The sequence below is a fragment of the Anastrepha ludens genome, chromosome 5 (assembly GCF_028408465.1).
Source record: "Anastrepha ludens isolate Willacy chromosome 5, idAnaLude1.1, whole genome shotgun sequence".
Taxonomy (NCBI): domain Eukaryota; kingdom Metazoa; phylum Arthropoda; class Insecta; order Diptera; family Tephritidae; genus Anastrepha; species Anastrepha ludens.
In genome coordinates this window covers 114690664-114710464 of record NC_071501.1, presented here as the reverse complement: position 1 = coordinate 114710464, position 19801 = coordinate 114690664, and the positions used below count along the sequence as shown (strand labels likewise).

General features: G+C 37.0%; 3 protein-coding genes across 3 annotated transcripts in view; 2 read left to right on the top strand and 1 right to left on the bottom strand.

Annotated features, from left to right (window-relative positions):
• The first annotated feature begins 2760 nt into the window (after positions 1 to 2760).
• On the top strand, positions 2761 to 4964 carry LOC128863414 (elongator complex protein 3). Its single transcript, XM_054102548.1, has 6 exons — positions 2761 to 2907; positions 2963 to 3204; positions 3270 to 3917; positions 3977 to 4194; positions 4252 to 4618; positions 4690 to 4964. The coding sequence occupies exons 1-6, from the start codon at positions 2886 to 2888 to the stop codon at positions 4846 to 4848; spliced, it is 1656 nt and encodes a 551-aa protein (XP_053958523.1). The 5' UTR covers positions 2761 to 2885; the 3' UTR covers positions 4849 to 4964.
• Positions 4965 to 4969: 5 nt separating this feature from the next.
• On the bottom strand, positions 4970 to 7175 carry LOC128863415 (solute carrier family 17 member 9). Its single transcript, XM_054102549.1, has 5 exons — positions 6786 to 7175; positions 6536 to 6707; positions 6241 to 6456; positions 5566 to 6175; positions 4970 to 5506 (listed from the first exon to the last, which is right to left on the bottom strand). The coding sequence occupies exons 1-5, from the start codon at positions 6857 to 6859 to the stop codon at positions 5259 to 5261; spliced, it is 1320 nt and encodes a 439-aa protein (XP_053958524.1). The 5' UTR covers positions 6860 to 7175; the 3' UTR covers positions 4970 to 5258.
• Positions 7176 to 15155: 7980 nt separating this feature from the next.
• LOC128864064 (uncharacterized) overlaps positions 15156 to 19801 on the top strand; it is a 28757-nt gene continuing 24111 nt past the window's right edge. The window contains exon 1 of the mRNA XM_054103550.1: positions 15156 to 15502. The gene's annotated coding sequence lies outside the window, so the exon portion shown is untranslated. The remainder of the gene's footprint in view (positions 15503 to 19801) is intronic.

The window sequence follows — 19801 nt, the reverse complement described above, 5'->3', positions numbered from 1 at the left end:
TTAGTAAAGGTTTAAAAAAACTTAAGGGCGAAACACAAAACAAATCGATACCATCAAATATTGTTCTGCCATGATTCAATTATTATTAATGGTTGCTCACTAGTGACATTCGATTTGTGACACTCCCTTACAAAAGGCTGTATTTAAGAAGATGCCTAAAAAAGAAAAAATTAAATCATTTTTGGGAAAAATGGTAGCAAAATACAATAGTATTTTGTTACTTAAATGGAAACAAACTGCGAACGGTTTAAAAAATAAATTTGAATTAATATTTGAATGTTAATAATGGTATAGATAGAAGTGACCAGCGGAAATTGCCAAGTCTAATATTAAAACAAGAAACTATTTCACATAATCCAATATTTTATTTTATGAATTAATTTTAAAATTTAAAACCAATCGCGGAGTTTCGCCAATATGAAACTATTTTGTTAAAAATAAACAAATAATTGGCACGTACAATTCTGCTAGGTGTTTCGCCGAGATCCTCCTCCTATTTGTAGCGCGCGTTCCACAATTGGAACGCCCTACAGTTTTAAGCCGATTCCGGTAGATGGCTTTTTATGAGAAGCTCTTTCATACTGGTACTGTGCTTTTCTAAGCCTCCTCAGGACACTTCATCCATCCATAGGAAGGTGGGCTCATTGGAAACAAGTTCTGCCAACTTTTTTATAATAAGGTCTGTAATGTAATCGATTGCGTCGGGACTATTCAATAACTCTCCCTGCTGTAACTCTTTAGCAAACGCTAGCTCTTTGCAAAACATGAGTTCCGTTTAAATCACCACATCATAAGAAATAAAGCTTTGTAAATTCTCCATCTCGATCTCGGATTGCGTCAAATACTCTATCATATCCTGACTTAAGCGGTATGTATTCCATGTCATACTACCATAGTCCTGAACATACCGATGAAAACTCTTGAGCGAGTTGTTGCTCGTAAGCAGTCCATTTTGAAAATGAAATGTTTGTTCTACAAATTTTAATTTTCCTCCACTTTTAGTCAAAGTTTCTAGAGCTAGCAACCCAGTGTCTTGCTAAGGGAGCCGATTTGTCAAGAGGGAATGAGAAAGCTGCTTACTTTATTATTGAATCATGTTGTTGTGCTGATAACATTTTATATTCTGTTCGTATATGCAAGATTAATCTACTCAATTAAACAGTCGGACTTAAGATTTATGAAATTATCTGTTATGTTTGCTTACGTTTCTTTGCTAGGGAATTCAAGTTAATTAGTCCATATTGAGTTTCGATAGAAAATTTCAATAAAATTGAAGAAAGGCAACAATATGCAGAAATTTTTTAAAGGATAATTGGCCGTCAAAAGCAAAAAAATTGCAGAAATCAGGAAAGTGTGACTTTTGAAGTTGCTGAGACTATTGCAGCAATATATTTGGCTAATAGGACCGTCACAATGGGTTTCTTCTGTTCGTTGCGGCGACGACAGCAAAATAAGTTATGTGTATTTGAGTCGAAGGCGCCACATACGTGCGGCACGCCATGCCGGAATGCACAAAAATTGAAAACTTTCTACATTTGCCGTACGGTTAGTTCGACGAAAATGGCAACTGTTTAAAAATAGTTCCGTTTGATGGCATAAAAATGTATAATAGATATTCCTACTATTTGCCAGTAGGTGTTCGATAGCGCCAAAAAATATCCATCACATAAAAATTGAGAGGCCAAATGGAAATATTTCAGCTAGCACAAACTATCCATCGCAAAAAACTTTTGATTTTAAGGCATATGACTAAACTTTCTGTCAACAAACCAATTTAGGTTTTGGTGAATCTAATCTTTTGTGCATTCCTGCCAATACGCTGGTTTGAAATTTGCTTTTTATAGTCAGAAACTGTTCAGTGAAAAATTGAATAACACAAAACTTGAAATTATAACCATATTCATCGAAATTTTTTTAGACATCACAAAAATCTCAGTTGATATCTCTTCTCTTACCGGTTTTTGCAAGTGATGGCAAATTTAGCGTTCGTTACTTTTTGCTTTGTTGCTCTTTGGGTATGAATTTTCGTTTGAGTTGTTAATTTCCATTGATGGCTGTTATCCAACACAATTAATGTAATACATAGAAGGCACAGTTCAGACATTTGATTACTTGTTACCCAAATAGCTAACTTTTTGATGGCTTTGTAGCTTAAGACCTGCATTTTTATTTAAGTAACTGTTCTAAAGAAACTTTGATTTGCACAAAAATGATTTAAATTTGTTTTTAACAAAAAAAGTTTGATTAAATTTAATAAATTGTACTATGTTAATATGCAGCGTTAGCATTACTCGAAAGTATTGAATTGATCAAATTTATCAAATTCGTCCATATCCCGGTAAAGATGAGGTAGGTGATGAACCCTAAAATCCAAAAGGCCTCGGACTCCAGTACGGGAAAAAGTTCAACCACTAGACTCGCCACCAAAAACCCAAATCCATTTCCTCGGCACCTACTCTGAGGGGCTAATGGGGCTTACACAATCCCTCTAGGTGGGAAGTGCTGAACTATTTCTCTGTCACTGTACTAATTTTGCCAAAAATCAGCAACGCTATCTAATCTTATTTTTTTAGATGTCTGGTGAACGTGGAATCTGCAATCAACCACAATTTTTGTGTCGCTTATTAGCGAATAGTTATTAAATAATTTCAGCACATCGAGTATTAGAGAGGAAACTTGTGTATAAACAAGTGGTATCGCAGTTATAAATTAGCTCTTCTACACTATCATGGAGAGTGGCAACCACCGTAACCTAACCTAACTAACAGTGATAGGAGTAGCATTTGACGTTTAATTTTCGTGTTTTCATGGGCAAATAGTCATCATTCCATTTATTCATCAATTGACTGCGTAAAAACGTATTAATTTCACTAGAAAACACTATAATGAAGCCAAAAAAGAAGCTGGGTAATCTATATAATTAAAATACTTCACCATTCAACAAAATAAACTTTGTTTTCAGGAGTTGGTTTGAGCCGCGAGGAGCGCAGTGTCATAGTTATCGGTGAAATCATACAGGAGCTACTGAAGGCCCATGAGGACAAAAAAGATGTTAATCTAAATAGGCTTAAAGCACGCATCTCCTCCAAGTATGGATTGGAGAGTTCACCACGTTTGGTAGACATCATTGCAGCTGTGCCCCAAGAAGCAAAAAAAATATTGCTACCTAAACTGCGAGCTAAGCCCATACGAACAGCTAGCGGTGTAAGTTCATTTATTTATTCCGTTTATTTTTTCTATTTTTAAACTATTAATACTTTGCCACATAGATCGCGGTTGTTGCTGTGATGTGCAAGCCCCATCGGTGTCCTCACATCAATATGACCGGCAACATATGTGTATATTGCCCGGGCGGACCAGACAGTGATTTCGAATACTCCACGCAGTCATACACGGGATACGAGCCAACATCTATGCGCGCTATTCGTGCGCGGTACAATCCTTATCTGCAAACACGTCACCGTGTCGAACAACTGAAGCAGTTGGGACATTCTGTAGATAAAGTGGAATTTATTGTAATGGGTGGCACATTCATGAGTTTGGATGAGAAATACCGCAATGACTTTATTATGCAACTTCATGATGCACTAAGTGGGCACACTAGTCGTGACATTAAGGAAGCGATACGTTATTCGGAGATTTCTAATGTGAAATGCATTGGTATAACCATCGAAACGCGTCCGGATTATTGCTTGAAGCGGCACATTACCGATATGTTGAATTACGGTTGCACACGTTTGGAAATTGGTGTTCAATCGGTTTACGAAGATGTAGCGCGTGACACAAATCGAGGACATACTGTGAAGGCAGTATGTGAAAGTTTCCAATTGGGCAAGGATTCAGGTTATAAAATTGTGGCGCATATGATGCCAGATTTGCCAAATGTGGACTTTGAGCGTGATCTAGAACAGTTTATTGTAAGTGAAATCCCATAAATTATACACACACAGAAAGTTACGATCATTTATTTTCACAGGAATATTTTGAAAATCCAGCTTTTCGTTCAGATGGTTTGAAAATCTATCCAACGCTTGTGATACGCGGCACTGGTCTCTATGAGCTGTGGAAGACCGGGCGCTACAAGTCGTATCCGCCATCGATGCTGGTCGATTTGGTGGCGAAAATATTGGCGCTGGTGCCGCCATGGACGCGTGTATATCGCGTACAGCGTGATATACCTATGCCACTCGTGAGGTATGTGTAAAATGTATATACAATTTGAAACTGGTAAGTAGTATAACATACTTACAGCTCTGGTGTGGAACATGGAAATTTACGCGAGCTCGCGTTGGCACGCATGAAAGATTGGGGTACGGATTGTCGCGATGTGCGCACACGTGAAGTGGGCATACAAGAAATACACAATAAAGTGCGCCCATATGAAATCGAACTGATACGACGTGACTACTTTGCTAATGGCGGCTGGGAGACATTCCTCTCCTATGAAGATCCGGAGCAGGATATACTTGTCGGGCTGTTACGTTTGCGCAAATGTTCACCAGACACGTACCAAAAGGAATTGACTAAAGTGGGCCAGTGCTCGATTGTGCGCGAATTGCATGTCTATGGCTCAGTTGTGCCAGTTAACGCAAGAGATCCAACAAAGTTTCAGCATCAGGTAATGGAAAAACCGTTTTTTTTTTTGTTTGTATTAAGAGAAATTAAATAACTAACTAAATTAACTCTTAGGGTTTCGGCATGCTGCTGATGGAAGAAGCTGCGCGTATAGCGCGCGAAGAGCATGGCAGTGTGAAGCTGGCTGTAATTTCCGGTGTAGGCACACGCGCCTACTATCGCAAGCTGGGCTATGAGCTGGACGGTCCATATATGTCTAAAATGCTATTGTAGTAGATGTCGCATAAAAAAAAGATTAATATTTGCAATTGGAAACTACTTAGTTAAACTATAGTCCAATATAAAACACATAAGTCAATAAAGATTTTAATAAAGTGTAAATAAATAAATCGGCTTTTACTTTTGATCTACTTATACGTAATTAGATCGGTTTATTCTTGCATATCACGCATATATGGTATAATTTACAATACTACTTAAAAAATATGTTTCTCTAGTAGTTAATAGACCGCTCGAACAGTTAAAGGATACAAGAAATCACATATTTATAGCCTTTGATTAAATTTAAAACAAATATGCACTAGTATGTACAAATCTACTTGCAATAGCATAAAATAGTCAGTGCTTTGCAATGTGTGCATGCTTTCGGAGTAGGGGAAAAATTGCATATGTATGTTGAAAAATCACACAATCGCCTCGGCTGAGCCGAATATAACAAACACCGTCCAACCGACCAAATTAATGGCTGCAGCCGTGCTGAACACAATAGGCCAACTTTGTGTTACTTCTAGAATATGTCCAGCGAGGTAAACACCCAAAAAACCCGGCACTGCGCCAACAGTGTTCATCAGGCCGAAAACGCTACCCGAATGCGATGGCGCTAAGTCTTGGGGATTCACTGTGACGGCATTGTTGTGGAAGCCAGTACCACCTACAACACAAAAAATCCACGTTAAGCCACTGTTAGCTGCTACACATCTAAGCACTTACCAATTATAACTGTCATGCATATCAATGCCGTGTGATAGTCATTTGTGCGCGCCATTATGAATAACGCCAGATTCTGCGATGCAAAGCAACAGCTTTGTATGATCTTCCTCACTGCCGAAGTAGACCAATCGCGTGCCAATAATCGTCCAGTAACATAGCGTGCAAAGATTGTGCATGGCGGCAGAGCAAGCCAAGGAATCATATTGACTACCCACACTTTGGCATGCGGAAATCCATCGTGGAAATATGTGGGCAGCCAAGAAAGCAATACAAAGAAACAGTTCATTTCGCAGGCATGTGTGAGCACGCAAGCCCAGAATGAGAGTTTTCTAAAGTACCGTAGCCAAGGCACATTGTCCGAGATTTGCTTGCTGGCACATAGGCGTGAAGGTGCCGACACATTGATAATGCGCCCACGTTCACCTGCCATGGTGTAGTAGCGCAGCATTAACGCCCATGCGATGCCCAAAAAGCCAATAACACGAAAAACATATGGCCAGCCGAAATAATCCAACACAAATGAGCCTAAACTGCCCGTAAGCAGCGTGCCCAACGCTGAGCCGGCTGTGAGTAGGCCAAAAAAGCTTGTGCGTTCATTTGAGCAAAGATTCTACCGCAAAAGGAAAAGAATATAATTAAAAAGGGCAACAGCTTTCTTCACACCTACACACTCACCTGGCTAGTAAGACTAATCATGCTTGGAAAGTGAACACCCTGGAATGCACCATTTATAATACGTACAGTTACAATAAATGGAATGGAATACGCTTTAATCGCCGTTGAACTCCATATGATGTTGGGCATGAAAAATGTGATTAACGACCAGCCAATTGCAGCGAATAGTATTACACGTTGACCGCCAAAACGATCACTAAAATAGCCACCCACTACCTAGAAGGAAAGAGGCACGCAACGTTTAACATTAGAATACAGAGCAACATATTTAGTTAAAATTTGAAGAAAAAAACACCTGTGTTAAAGTATAACCCCAAAAGAATGAACTGAGTACAGTGCCCGAATCAGTTTTACTCCACTTCTGCTCAGCAGCAACGGCGGGTATGAGTAGCGGCATAGATGTGCGTGTGGAATAGAGCATGCAAGTGCCTGTGATGAGTGTGAGGAACCATACTCGTTTTTCATGTCTATACAAACAGTACAAATAGTTGTGTCGTTAAAAATTATTGTAAATATAAATTGCGTTAATCACTTTATGCCCTTACCTTGTCCAAACGCTTTGGTTATCCACTAAATCTCCGCGCAAAAGCGAGTATTTTAGTTTCTCGTCCATACTCATCTTTATTTTATTTATGATTTCAATGCTGCTGTTTATCTATTATTTTATGCTTTCGTATCTAATATTCCACGTAGCATAAAATATTTTTTCGGCCTACCACTCTCTTATGGTACGGTAAACACTTTCATGGCTATGCCATTTTACAATTCTGATAAATATTAATTATTAAATGTAACCTAATTCTTACTGTGCGCTTTAACTAAAGGAAATTAAAGTGATTTAGTCTTCCTTTAATATTAAAATTTTAATGTGAGAATAATCTTAAGTATTTTTACATTGCAACGCCAGAGAGTTTGAAAGAAATACAATAATAAACAGCTGTTTGGCCAATGTGTTCACGGTGACGATAAGATAACTCATTCACAATGGCTGCCATACTACAGGTAGTGGATTAACACAAACACATTGCAGTAATCAATCATGCCGTTTTCACAGCTAGATTATAAATTGAAAATAAGCTGTCAAGATTGGTTTATTTCTTTTTTCTTTATCGATTTAATATTTGCTGAGTTATTAACGAGAGAAGAGTAAAAAATGCAATTATAAAGAAGTATTTTTACTTTTTATTTCGTACAATTGTGCTTTAAGGGGTTATATACAGTTAGAATTTTCAAAAACTCGATTTTTTTATATATTATTTTTTTAATGTACATATATTTAAGAATGCAGAGAAAATTTAATATTATTGCGGTGAATATTTTCTAAGTTAAACGCAAATTTGAAAAAGGCGTTTCAGAGTGGTTGAAAGTACAAGGCCGGAGCGGCAGAGCGTTTGCTGAAAATGATGTTTTCAAAGTCGGCTAAACGGTTTGTCTCAAATTTTAACACGAGCTTCTTAAATATATTTTTTTATAATTAAGGCCGACATTTTGGTCAAAAATCGATTTTTTTGTCCAACAAATTTATTTTGCTTATTCCTTCGATTAATTACTAGATTTAACATAATTTTAGCGAAATCTGTTTGGTTGTTTCATTTCAAAAAATCCAGTTCAGAGATATAGTGGTCACCGCAAAACGTCCTTTTTGAGAGGAACTCCCAGAGATCAGCTGTAGCTCTTTCCAAATAAATATTTTTACTATTACTAAGTCTTAAAATACAGTTAAAAGATAACAGAATATAAATTAATAATATATATATACATATATATATAATTGGCGCGTACACCCTTTTTGGGTGTTTGGCCGAGCTCCTCCTCCTATTTGTGGTGTGCGTTTTGATGTTATTCCACAAATGGAGGGACTTACAGTTTCAAGCCAACTCCGGACGGCAAACATTTTTATGAGGAGCTTTTTCATGGCAGAAATACACTCGGAGGTTTGCCATTGACTACCGAGGGGCGACCACTATTAGAAAATGTTTATATTGGGTTTTTCAGTAAGAGCGCTTCAACTTTTGAACTTTTTTGAATAAAACACAAACGGTTTGACTTTTTTAACTAATTTTTTTTTATTATCGAATTTGAACATATACATTTAAGTATGAAATTCGATTTCTTTTGCATGACCACCGCGTGCACGTTTTACGAAGTCCAATCGTTGAACCTAATTTTCGACCACTCTTTTGCATAAATCGGCCGAAATTCCAGCAATTTCGCGTTCAATATTGGCTCTGAGCTCACAAATCGTCGCCGGCTTGTTACTGTAGACCAATGACTTCACATAACCCCAAAACGGGACGGCTTGTTAAATGGACCGTAAAATGGCCGTAATGCTCTTAAAGTAGCAGCAACAGAACGATTATTTTCATAAAAAATTTGCACGATTTGCAATCGTTGCTCAAGTGTGTAGCGTTCCATGATGAAATGTATACTAATGAAGTTTACAAATGGCAAGCGAAAAATAAAAAATATTGCGTCGTTCGCCCTCCCTATCGGAAAAAAGTTGAAGCGCACCTATTGAACAACCCTATATATGTATATTAATAATAGATCAATAAATTTAATAGTTTTCTCAAAAAAAATTCTGGAAAATTCGCTTTTTTTCGGCCTTCTAACTGTATATAACCCCTTGATTTGAAAAAATATTGCCAGAAACGGCCGCAATAACTCTTATGACTGTTGAAGTTGACAGGGCTGAGATAATGAGGGATTTAGAATTCTATCTTAATGTTCAACTCCTATGAAAAATACAAGTCCATGGAACCAGACTCCCAGTGTTTAAAGTCATTGGTGTGCAAACATCTAGCAGGAAAACCCTAACGATTTAACTTGAGAGTACAAAGATGGAAGTAGACTATATTATTTAGGTTAATAGCAGGCAATGGCAAACCTCCGAGTGTATGTATTTCTGCTATGAAAAAGCTTCTCATAAAAAACATTTGCTATTTGGGTCTTCTGTAGGTCCCCCCATTTGTGGAACAACATCAAAAAGGAGAAGGACCTCAGTCAAACACCTAACAGAAGTGTGTGCACCAATTTTTTATTTTTTTTTTAAGCGGTTGTTTGTTTCCAAAGCGAAGACTACTCTATCGAGTAGTGTGAATGTGCCTTTCGGGAGCAATGGGCACTTGCTCAACTCCCTACAGGTGGTATCAAAAAAGATACCTGCTTAAAAAGTTTCAGGATCGAGCTGAACAAACCAAAAACTTGCATACTTCTGCCCTTGAGAGTCATTTTCACGTGAACACTGCAACACAGACAACTCGAAAATACGACAAGGCATAGGCATACGCTTAGAATGCTTAGAGAAATTAAGCTCAGAGAATGATCAACGGGAGTGAGGAAGGTGATAGATTAATTAGAGAGTAAACGACAACTACGTTCACTTATAGACTCCATCCCAGTCCTTTCTGGCGGTTAGAAATCCCACTCTTAATCCCTTGAGCGACGAACATTTCAGAAATTGATTAGCATTAAGAGATAAGAAAAAATGTTTTTGTTTATAAGATTTGGTCAAAATCTGACACAAACAAGAAATAAACTTTTAAGAAAAAATAAATCATAACCCTTTATTATATGGCACGTGGGATAGAAGTAGGATTCATTGCTTAAAAATGTACCACCAATAATGCCGCGCAAGATATAAGGGGGCGTCCATAAATTACGTGAGATGTTTAAGGGGGGAGGGGGTCGAGTCAAATCTCATATAATCTTACGTTGGAGAGAGGGGGGGTCTCGGCAAATATCACGCAATTTTTTTTCTGATTAAAACAAAAAAATTGTACATGCTTAAGATTTAATCTCAAGCGTAATCGTAGTATGATTAAGATCATTCACTAATTCGTTCGAAAGAAAATAATTTCATTCATACCTCGACGTTATACATTACTACTGTCAAACCACCATATTTGTTTTATACCAAATAGCTCAATTTAATCTGAATTTGCGGTACAGTGTAGCCCGTCGGTTGTTTTCGCGCCACTATGACTTGACGTTTGACAATTCCGGGCCTTAAAGAACATGACGGAAAATCATTTGCTCCATTTCTAATACGCGTACCGATTCAACCGCTGAATGCCTTCATCAGCACGCCTATTGATCTCTATTGCCCAAGTATACGTGATGATTTAGAGAAAATATGCTGCAGTACATGCGGTATTTACTTCGCATCTATCACAAGAGCTGCAGAGCACAGGCGAGCAGCTCACATTGCACCAGCTAAGCAAGCGCGTATGTTCCGCAAAGTGCGACCCTCACGGATTGTCACAAGACGAGCTAATGAGTTACTGTGCGCAAGCGTCAACGGCTTAGAGTGGCTAGATTAGAACGAAGTTGAAGGAGCACATGATTTTACTGAAAATCATATGGACATGTTGGTCCCAATAGTCTCTCTTGAAACCGCGCATGATTCTACATGGACTGAATTAGAATAGATATTCTTTTTTTAATCGCAGTAGTTACGATTTAAGTCTTCTATTGTTAAATTTTTATTACACTTATAACTCTCAGCAATATTGATTACTAGTCTTAACTAGTCGTAAATAAAAGCACGAAGCAACTTTTTTTTCTTTTTACAATAACAATCCAACGCGTTTACATAAGAAACCCACATTATGAAAAATCTCACGTGAGATTGGGGGATGGGGGAGGGGGTTGAATAAAATCTCACGACATCTCACCAGGGGGGGAGGGAGGGTTCAGAAAATTGAAAAAAAAACACCTCACGTAATTTATGGACGCCCCCTAACAAATGCCTGTCGTGCTGGTCGTTTCCTTTGATATTCGCGACATCAATCACCATAATTTTGTTTCTGCCAAACAAACAACCTATAGTTTTTCATTTGCACCCTGAACTTGTTGAAAACGCATAGGCGCATTCCTCTATCATTGTGAAAAAGTGATTGCCAAGTGTTGTCGCTTCAACTTTATAGCGAAGATATCGTCTGCTGTGGATCTTCTTTATTCCTCAAGGAAAGTCACCACTGTGACGATTGTGGACCAAGAAAGCTTTAACAACGGTGTTGAATGGCTAAACTTTGGAGGATTCCCAAGAGTGCTTCCATGTTTTGAGTTACAGGGAAACCACTCTGGTGGTTTTGCGTGTGTTTTATTGAGCGATTTCCACACCTTGTATTTCTCGTTTAGAAATGAGAATGCCCTATTTACGCAACTAAAGCGACTGCCGAATAGAGCGAACAATGGCGGTTTCTGCGTAGTCTCTCAGCGCAATTAAGGTACCAAATTTGAAATAATATATTTCGACTAACGGTCGCGGTAGTCCCCTGTACCATTTGGTTGATCCCGCTTTCGATGCCGTCTATAGATGTGAGGCGACAACCGATAACAAATTTGGCAAGTAATGCAAAACGTCCCGAGTGCATTTCTACCATGAAAAATTATCAAAATCATAAAAGCTATCTAATGTTCGCGTAAGGTATAAAACGGTAGGTCACTCCATTTGCACGACAGTTGGAATGGAGTACACTTAACACAAGCTGAGACAGGCACTTAACAATGAAGCTCTTCGGAAATGAGAGGCGCCTCTACGATTTTTTTTTTACTTGGCCCAAGAAGATTTTTCATATATGGGAAATTATGTATGGATGTTGTATAACATATACTTATATAAAGCAAAAATAATTCTATTAGCTGTCCATATCTACATAAATTAGGGTTGATAAAAGAATTTTTGGTAGCAGCAGTTTACATCAGCCAAAGAAAACACGCATTTCCGCTCAATAATTTAATGCATTTTCGTCAAATTCATTTTAACATTGAAATTAAACGAAATTTAATTACCAAAACATAATCAATAAAGGAGATGCGAACACATTTTGTACATTTCATAGTGGCTGAATATTTTATGATTGGGTTGAAGTAATTAAAAATTAAGTGAAATATAAATGTTGATTACTTTGTAATAAAAATCAACATACCGCATTGGATGGATGAAAACTGCGGTGAAAAGTGCTTTGAATGAGCTGGAATAAATGCGCCTTTACGCAAGGTGCGTTCCAAAGCAAATGGAAGCTTTTTTGAATCTAACATAATAATAGTCTTCGTTAACGCAAACATTTGTCATGGTGGACGTGTTTGATAACGGAGAAATTTGTAGTAGTTATACCAAAAAATTGTCCATCCCTCAAAAATTGAGAGAGCAATGCAACAGTTCGATGCAAGAGAGACGTTCATTTTATGCTTGAGAAATTTTAGTCATCAATAATTATACATCATAAAAGCAAATTATCTAAAAGCATATGGCTGAACTTTTACTGAACAAAAACAAATTTTTTTTTGTGGTACCTTGTTTTATGCACCTGTGTCCTTGCGCTGATTTGAAATTTGCAGTTTGTAGTTAGAAACGATAAAACGAAAAATTTAACAACACAAAACGTGAGTATATAAAGTATGATATATTTATGATAGTTCCTTTGGATCCTACAAAAATGTGTAAGCCAACTCATATGATATTTTTTCGTCTACCTGGTTTTGTAAGTGATGTTAAATTTTCCGTTCGTTAACTTTTTTGCTATTTCTCCTCTTTGGGGGAGAATTTTCGCTTATGCTCTTGATTTGGATTGATGCAGGTGATGGCTAATTTTGTTTTGCGTTTACACACTCAAGATGCATTGGCTTATCTATTTATCCGCAGGGCTTTTCAGAGCTCAAAACATGACAACTATGCCGGTAGCTAACGAAATTAAAATATTGAATGCCTCCTCTAAAAGACAACCCTTAGCGTTATATAAGCTATTGAAAGGCTTGTGTGCGGCTCGTTCGAGATAATTTGAGTGACGACTTAACATTGCTCCGAAATCGAGACCAACTATAACTACTTTGTGAACAAACAAAACAAAAATTCCCCTAAATCTAACTTTGCATACGATTTGGGAGCACTGCAATATTTTTATTTCGACAGTTGGCAAAAAAAAAAATTAAAGCAATTTCTTCTAATCAAAGAAAAGCAAACGAGATAAAATATATATTAAATTTTACAAATTAACAAAGAGCGATTAAATTTATCATGAATAAGCATAAATCTCTACTTATGTATATACTTGGAAGCACTGATCTAAACAAATTACTTGTGAACTTAAAGGGTAAAAATTAAGTTAAACGAATATTTATTCGTTAATTCAAAACAATTCAATCCGTACAAATTGAGTTAAATATTTCCTCAGCTGATTGGAGCCTGATTGACAAAATGAGAATATTTGTATCTCCTTTCAGTCTCCTTCCTTCAATTGAAATGTAGCAATAGACTACCAAATTGTTGTATTTCTAGAATCTTGGCTAACCTGTTGTTACTTTTACATACCTACAAAATTTCGGCTTGGCGAACAGCGGAATTCTTTAGCAAGCAGAGAAGTGATGAATCGAAAGCAACGCATAGAAAAAGGCGAAAGAGGAGAAAAACTTATTTCATAACTGTCCCAAATGGAAGTCCCTAAGTGAGCCAAAAACTTCGCTTTTAAGATTCCAAAAGCACTATCCATAAACATTTTCTTATAAAAAAAAAGTAATTGGCGCATACACTTCTGTTAGGTATTTGGCCGAGCTCCTCCTTCTATTTGTGACGTACGTCTTGATAGTGTTTCACAAGCTGACTCCAAATGGCAAATGGTTTTTATGAGGAGCTTTTTCTTGGCAAAAATACACTCGCATACACGTTTTCTATTATTTGTACAATATTTATAAAAACTTTCTTCTACCGAATGAAAAAACGAATATACAATTCTATATTGGTGTTTTGAAGGTTTTTGGTGAGTCGTATTTTTGGTATTCGTCCAGAATATTACTTAGACAAAATTTGGCCTTGGTTAGCCATGATATGACATCTCATTCAACGACAATGGGGATCGATTTTTTTTACTAAAAATCGCATTTGAATTATCAATCCGTTTCCGTATTCCACTGTTTGTACACCGTACGATTTTTGCCTCTCCAGAAAACTGCACTTGTTTTTTTTTTCTTGATACCTTATATTAGAGTTTTACCTACTCTTGAAGGACATCTCGGCCGGGACGACAGGAAATTCTCATTCGATATGCTATATTCAGTCGAAATGGCACTATTTTGAATCAAATGAATTGGGTTTGCCAACAGAAACTTTTTGTTATTCTCATTTTTTACAATTTCTGGTTGTTTTGTTATTCTCATTTTTTGAAATTTCCGGTTGTTTTGGAATGCACCTTGTATGCTTGCCAAGGCATGCACATATGGAGGGAATGTTTGCTTGTTTGTATTGATTGGCCCTCAAGCGTAAGCAACATCGCGTCTTAGGCACACATGCGAAGAAACAGCAGGAGTACAATGAGGGTGAGAGGGTGTAAAGGCACATGCCAGCAGCAGGCGCATACTGCACTTTACTTGCACATAAATAGATTGGAAGTAGATGCGTAGGCATACATACACACATGGACGTACATACAACAACACCATCTCTATTCGTATGAATTATGCCCCCTCCAACGATCAATGAATATCACTGAAGAAGATCATCGCTGAGCTGTTACACGCGCACATACATAAGCACGTAAATATGTATGTATGTGCCTAGTATTAGCTTCATAAGCTTACCCCACTCTCTATGCATATTCACCCTCACTGCAGTTTTCACGCACACACACATACACATTTCTATATATGCACTCGTATACATGTTTGTGTGCTCTATGCAGCCATTAATCAATATTACTTTCCTGCTTCACATTTATTTCCCCCGCACCGTATAAGCAAATAAACAACACACAGCTTCACAGCCTTCTCAAAGATCTTTGGCAAATCGCAGCCTGCTCGCTGAGCTTGTGCTGCGCGCATCCTCTCCTCTCTCCATCTCTGGGTTATCTTGAAAAAGTATCTTGCGGTCGTCGAATGCGATCGTTCGTCTCTTCAATGGTGCTCTGTAAACTTAAAATTCATTCGTTTTTCGAGCCTTGCGCTGGAAAGTCATCGGAGTAGACGTCGTGGTTGATACCGCAGTGAAAAACGTGTTGGTAGCTAGATCTTACTAAGTATAAGATCTGGAGCTGTCCACCAGACAGCTACACAGACTTTGGTGGCTTTAAGTGCGTAGATTTGTTTCCATCAGTGTTACGGGAATTTGAGTAATACGACAAAATAAAAAAAATTTAAAATTGAAAATTAGTTAGCAACTTATTCGTTAACACGTGACCCCATTAAAACGATTCAGAGAGATTAAAGTGAAAAATCAAGTTAACGAGAGAACTCAAACAAACAACTGCTAAGGATATTCGTCGAGGCCGTAAGTAAATACTCTATGCATTTTGCGTTCGATGTTTCTTCGGCGATTTTCATTCAGTTGAAAGTCCACGTTGATGTTAAAATTAATATGCATTATAATTTAATTATAATCTCGGTCATATTGTAAAATGGTTTAGAGATAATTTTGTATAAATTCCCTTATCGCTAGACGCAAATGAAGCTAATCTTTTATAAATAATTTCGAATAGCTTAAAATGCTATGTATTTGTAATCTTCTGAAAAAAAAGTTAATTAATATATCCAAACAATTAAATAAAAATTTAAGTTTGTGCCGGTCTAAAATTTTTATAATTTTTTTTTTTTGTTTGTTTATTATAAAATTCAGAATGTTTGTAAGAGTTAGAATATAAGTCTTTTTAGTAATCATATAAAGGGTGGTTAAATTTCAAGGGCCGATGTTGAATGTGAACCACACCTAAACGTCAACGACATCGTTAGACTTCTTTCTTTGGGGTTATTTGAAAGAAAAGGTGTACGTCAATAGCCCAGCAACAATTCAAGAGCTAAATGATGAGATTATTCGGCACAGTAACGGCATAGAACCTCAATTATGCCTCAGCGTCATCGAAAATTTGGACCATCGGATGGAGGTGTGCCGTCGAGACAGCGTCAAAAATTTGGCCGATATTTGGTTCCACACGTAATTGAGTCATACCAATATTATCATAATAAAGAGAAATGACAATAATTTCCTAAAAAATTGTATTCTATTCAAAATCAACACCGGCCCTTTAAACTTTTAAAAGTCAAGGGGACTACTAATTGAGGCTTATGAGCCCCAGTATTGATAGTCTGAAGGAGCAGAATGATTTTTTTCTCTGTATCATACCAAATTTGCAAAAAAAAAACAAAAGAGGCAATCAATGAGCGCGAAAGAGAACCTGTTAGGTTATTAAGTACCTACTTAGGGATTAAAAAATATTTTTCAAATCCTCAAAAAATATACAATAATTATCATAAACTTTGTATCACCTCTCGTATATTAAAATGTATTTCGAAATTAACGCCTATAAAATGTGTTCATCCTTATATATTACTTTTTGTTTTTACTTGCCATTTTTAAGCGATAATATTTTTCAATCAATAAAAACATTCATTTTTTATTAATATTTTGCCTCAAGTTTATCAATTATGTAATCATGTAAAATGCACGTCTTTTTGTGTGTTTGTGTTTTTTTTTGCAAACCCATTAAACAATTTGTCGCTAGCCGCGAAAATCAAAACATTCTCCACAGCATGAAATCATAATTTATCAACCTTTTGCCCTATTTACTTATAAAAATAAAAAAAAATATATGCAATTTTGAAGCGATAAGCGTTGACTTAGAAAGAAATGTTTTGAGTTACATTTACTTCCAAGCTGAGCTCAATTCACATGTACACATACATAGATACGTATGCACAGGGTCTTTCAAGTTCGAGTTTCTATTTAGACGGCTGTCACTTTTAAAACAAGAAGAATAATTTCAAATTCCAAATCAAGTTCGCACCGAAAACAGACTATCTGGTTCCCAAGATAGATCTAAACAGAGAGTATAAAATGCGAATGCCTGATAGGAAGGATTGGTAGACCAGAGTCATATCAGAGATGCCGCAATGCCATGCTCAAAGATGGGTAATGGCACTGGATAGGGAGTGTACTCGCAACCATTATCCCTAAATTGCTTCTTTAGGCTCCCAGACTGGTGTAGCGTCTTCCAAGCGGAGATCTACGCTATAGGCAAAGCAGCAAAAACGATAAGACTGATGGACTTACCCCCAGCAAACCTTACCATTTTTATTGATAGTCAAGCAACGCTCAAGGCACTGGCCTCAATGCGCATCAATTCAAGATGTGTTAAGGAATACAGAAGATCACGCTCGCACTACCAGCAACACAACACCACACCTTGTTGTGCGCCCGGCCATTCTAGAAAGGAGGGAAATGAAAAAGCAGTTCAGTGTGCAAAGGAAGGGTCTAAACTTGACCTTCAGCGAGTGGTAGAGGACACAACCATTAGTCTAAACGGACTGCACTTGACCTGAGCGTAATCGCGGAAATCAATAGGAGCTGGTCTCTGACTACTAACTGTAGGGTATCCAAAGCGTTCTGGCCCAAACTAAATATTAAAAGGACAAAATGTCTGCTTAGATTCAACAGATCAACTACCAGCGTGTTCACAGGTGTTATAACGGATCACGGCGCTAGCCAGTAGCACGGGTATAACTCACAATGAAGTCTGCAAGACCTGTGAAGATGAAAAAGACATTGAGTTGGTACAACATCTCCTCTGTGAATGTCCCGCACCACGAAGAAACCGTGCCAGATATCTTGGCGATTATTTCTTTGAAAACCTGAGAAATTTGCAAAATGACTTACTGGAGGGAGTAGTTACCTGTTTAAAAAGATCTAAGTGATTTAAGCGACTTAGTTTGGGGATGGAAATCAAATGCAGGTAACCCAATGGGTCTTAGAGTCACCGAGACCACAAGAAACCTGGCTAACCTAACCTAACCTAGTCAGACTAACTGCAACAATTTCGCTGCCAAGATGAACCGATTTCACACCTTTGAACTATTTTGGGTGGGACCGTCTCATAGATAGATTTTATGTGAGTTAACCAGGTTGGAGACTTCGAAAAATAAAATTCGACTCGAAATTGCCAAAATAGAGCCCCAAGTATGTACACCTAAATACCCCAAGTATATCTGCAAGCGTACACGCGGGGAGACATTGAAAAATGTCATTTATATGCGTGTGTGCGAAACTAAATTATAGACCCTCTATCTACGAAGATGCTAACAAACAGATAAGAAACTTGAGTTTGAAGGACCCTATACAAATACATATGTACGTACATTTGAACGTAAACACATATGACTTTGTGCGAGTATGTAATGAAAAATAAAAACAAATAAATAAATATTCAGATTAAAATTCAAGTCTATGTCAAAACACTGATTGAATTTTCTTTGTCGGTTCATTGTTTTTTTTTCTAATAATTTGAAAAAGGAGTGAATAATTTTGCGGCGTATATTTTGGTGTTCATGCAAATCTGTGACATTTTTCAGAATTCCCAAATCCTAATCAATCACACTAGTAAGAACCAGTTTAAAACTGCGATCGATCGCACTGCTAACTCAGGGACCTCTTTTGCGGTTGTGGGGAAGAATGAAACAGACGCTCGCTAGTGTCCAAATGCAATCGAGTATATGAATTTCAACTTTTTAATGAAATTTGGAGTTCTGTATGCAAAAGCTATCATAATTTTTAAAATAAAAGGAGTTAGTAGCTCTTCTCACCTGAGTGATATACAATACTTACATACACTTGTGCTCATATAATTAAGTCACACTATAGTGCAACACTATATCTGACAAAAACGCGTATTTTATTAACGGAAATGGAGAAAAAGTTGAAAAATTAAAGTAATGAGATTTATGAAGCTATAATTTTTTTAATTGAAGGGATTAGGGATGATGATTTTCAATAATTTTTTTTGCCAGCCAGTTGCTTTATTTTACAAAAATAAAAACGTAGCATTAACACAACATGTTTCGACTTGACTTTAGCAACATTTCAAAAAATATTAATGTAATAGTTGTAAAAGTTATCGCTGATTGTGTGGAGCCCATCTCTCTAGAAGTCCTCTGCGGTGATCATCACAAGTCCTTGGAGATTCATCTAAAATCAATCGGGCAAGAGAAATTAGGCTTATTAATAGATAATCTTGTGCTTGATCGAAGTTTTTTTTTCTAAATTAACAATATGGCGGCCTCAGGAAATATTTTTCAGATATTCGAAACGTTGTTTAAAAAAATCGAAATTTTTGGAAAAAAAATTCTTCGATCAGGCACGAGATTTTTTATGTTTTTTAAAAGCAGGATAAATTTTATTGAAATCTACCAAGCGATATTTAAGTAAAAGTGATCACTAGTGCAAAAAACAAAGTTTTGAGAAAAACGCATTTAAAGTTTTTCTATCGATTTATGTAGAGTTATACGATTTATTTAATTACTTACACTGTGCCATCTATTCCTGGGCCATATAATAGTTTTTCAGCCGTCATAGCAGCTCCCAAAATATCGATTTGCTGTTGCCTACGTAGCATTCCACCTTCCCGAGTGTTATCGTCAGCGCGCTTATCTGCCACTTTCATACCTGCAGCATTCAGCTGCTAACTCTCGAACGCTCCGGAGCGCCCGAGCGCCCTTGGTTAATTGTTGAATATCTCGAAAAGTATTTGTCGGATTCACTTCAAATTTTCACACAATATTTTTAAGATATTATACTTTAAGA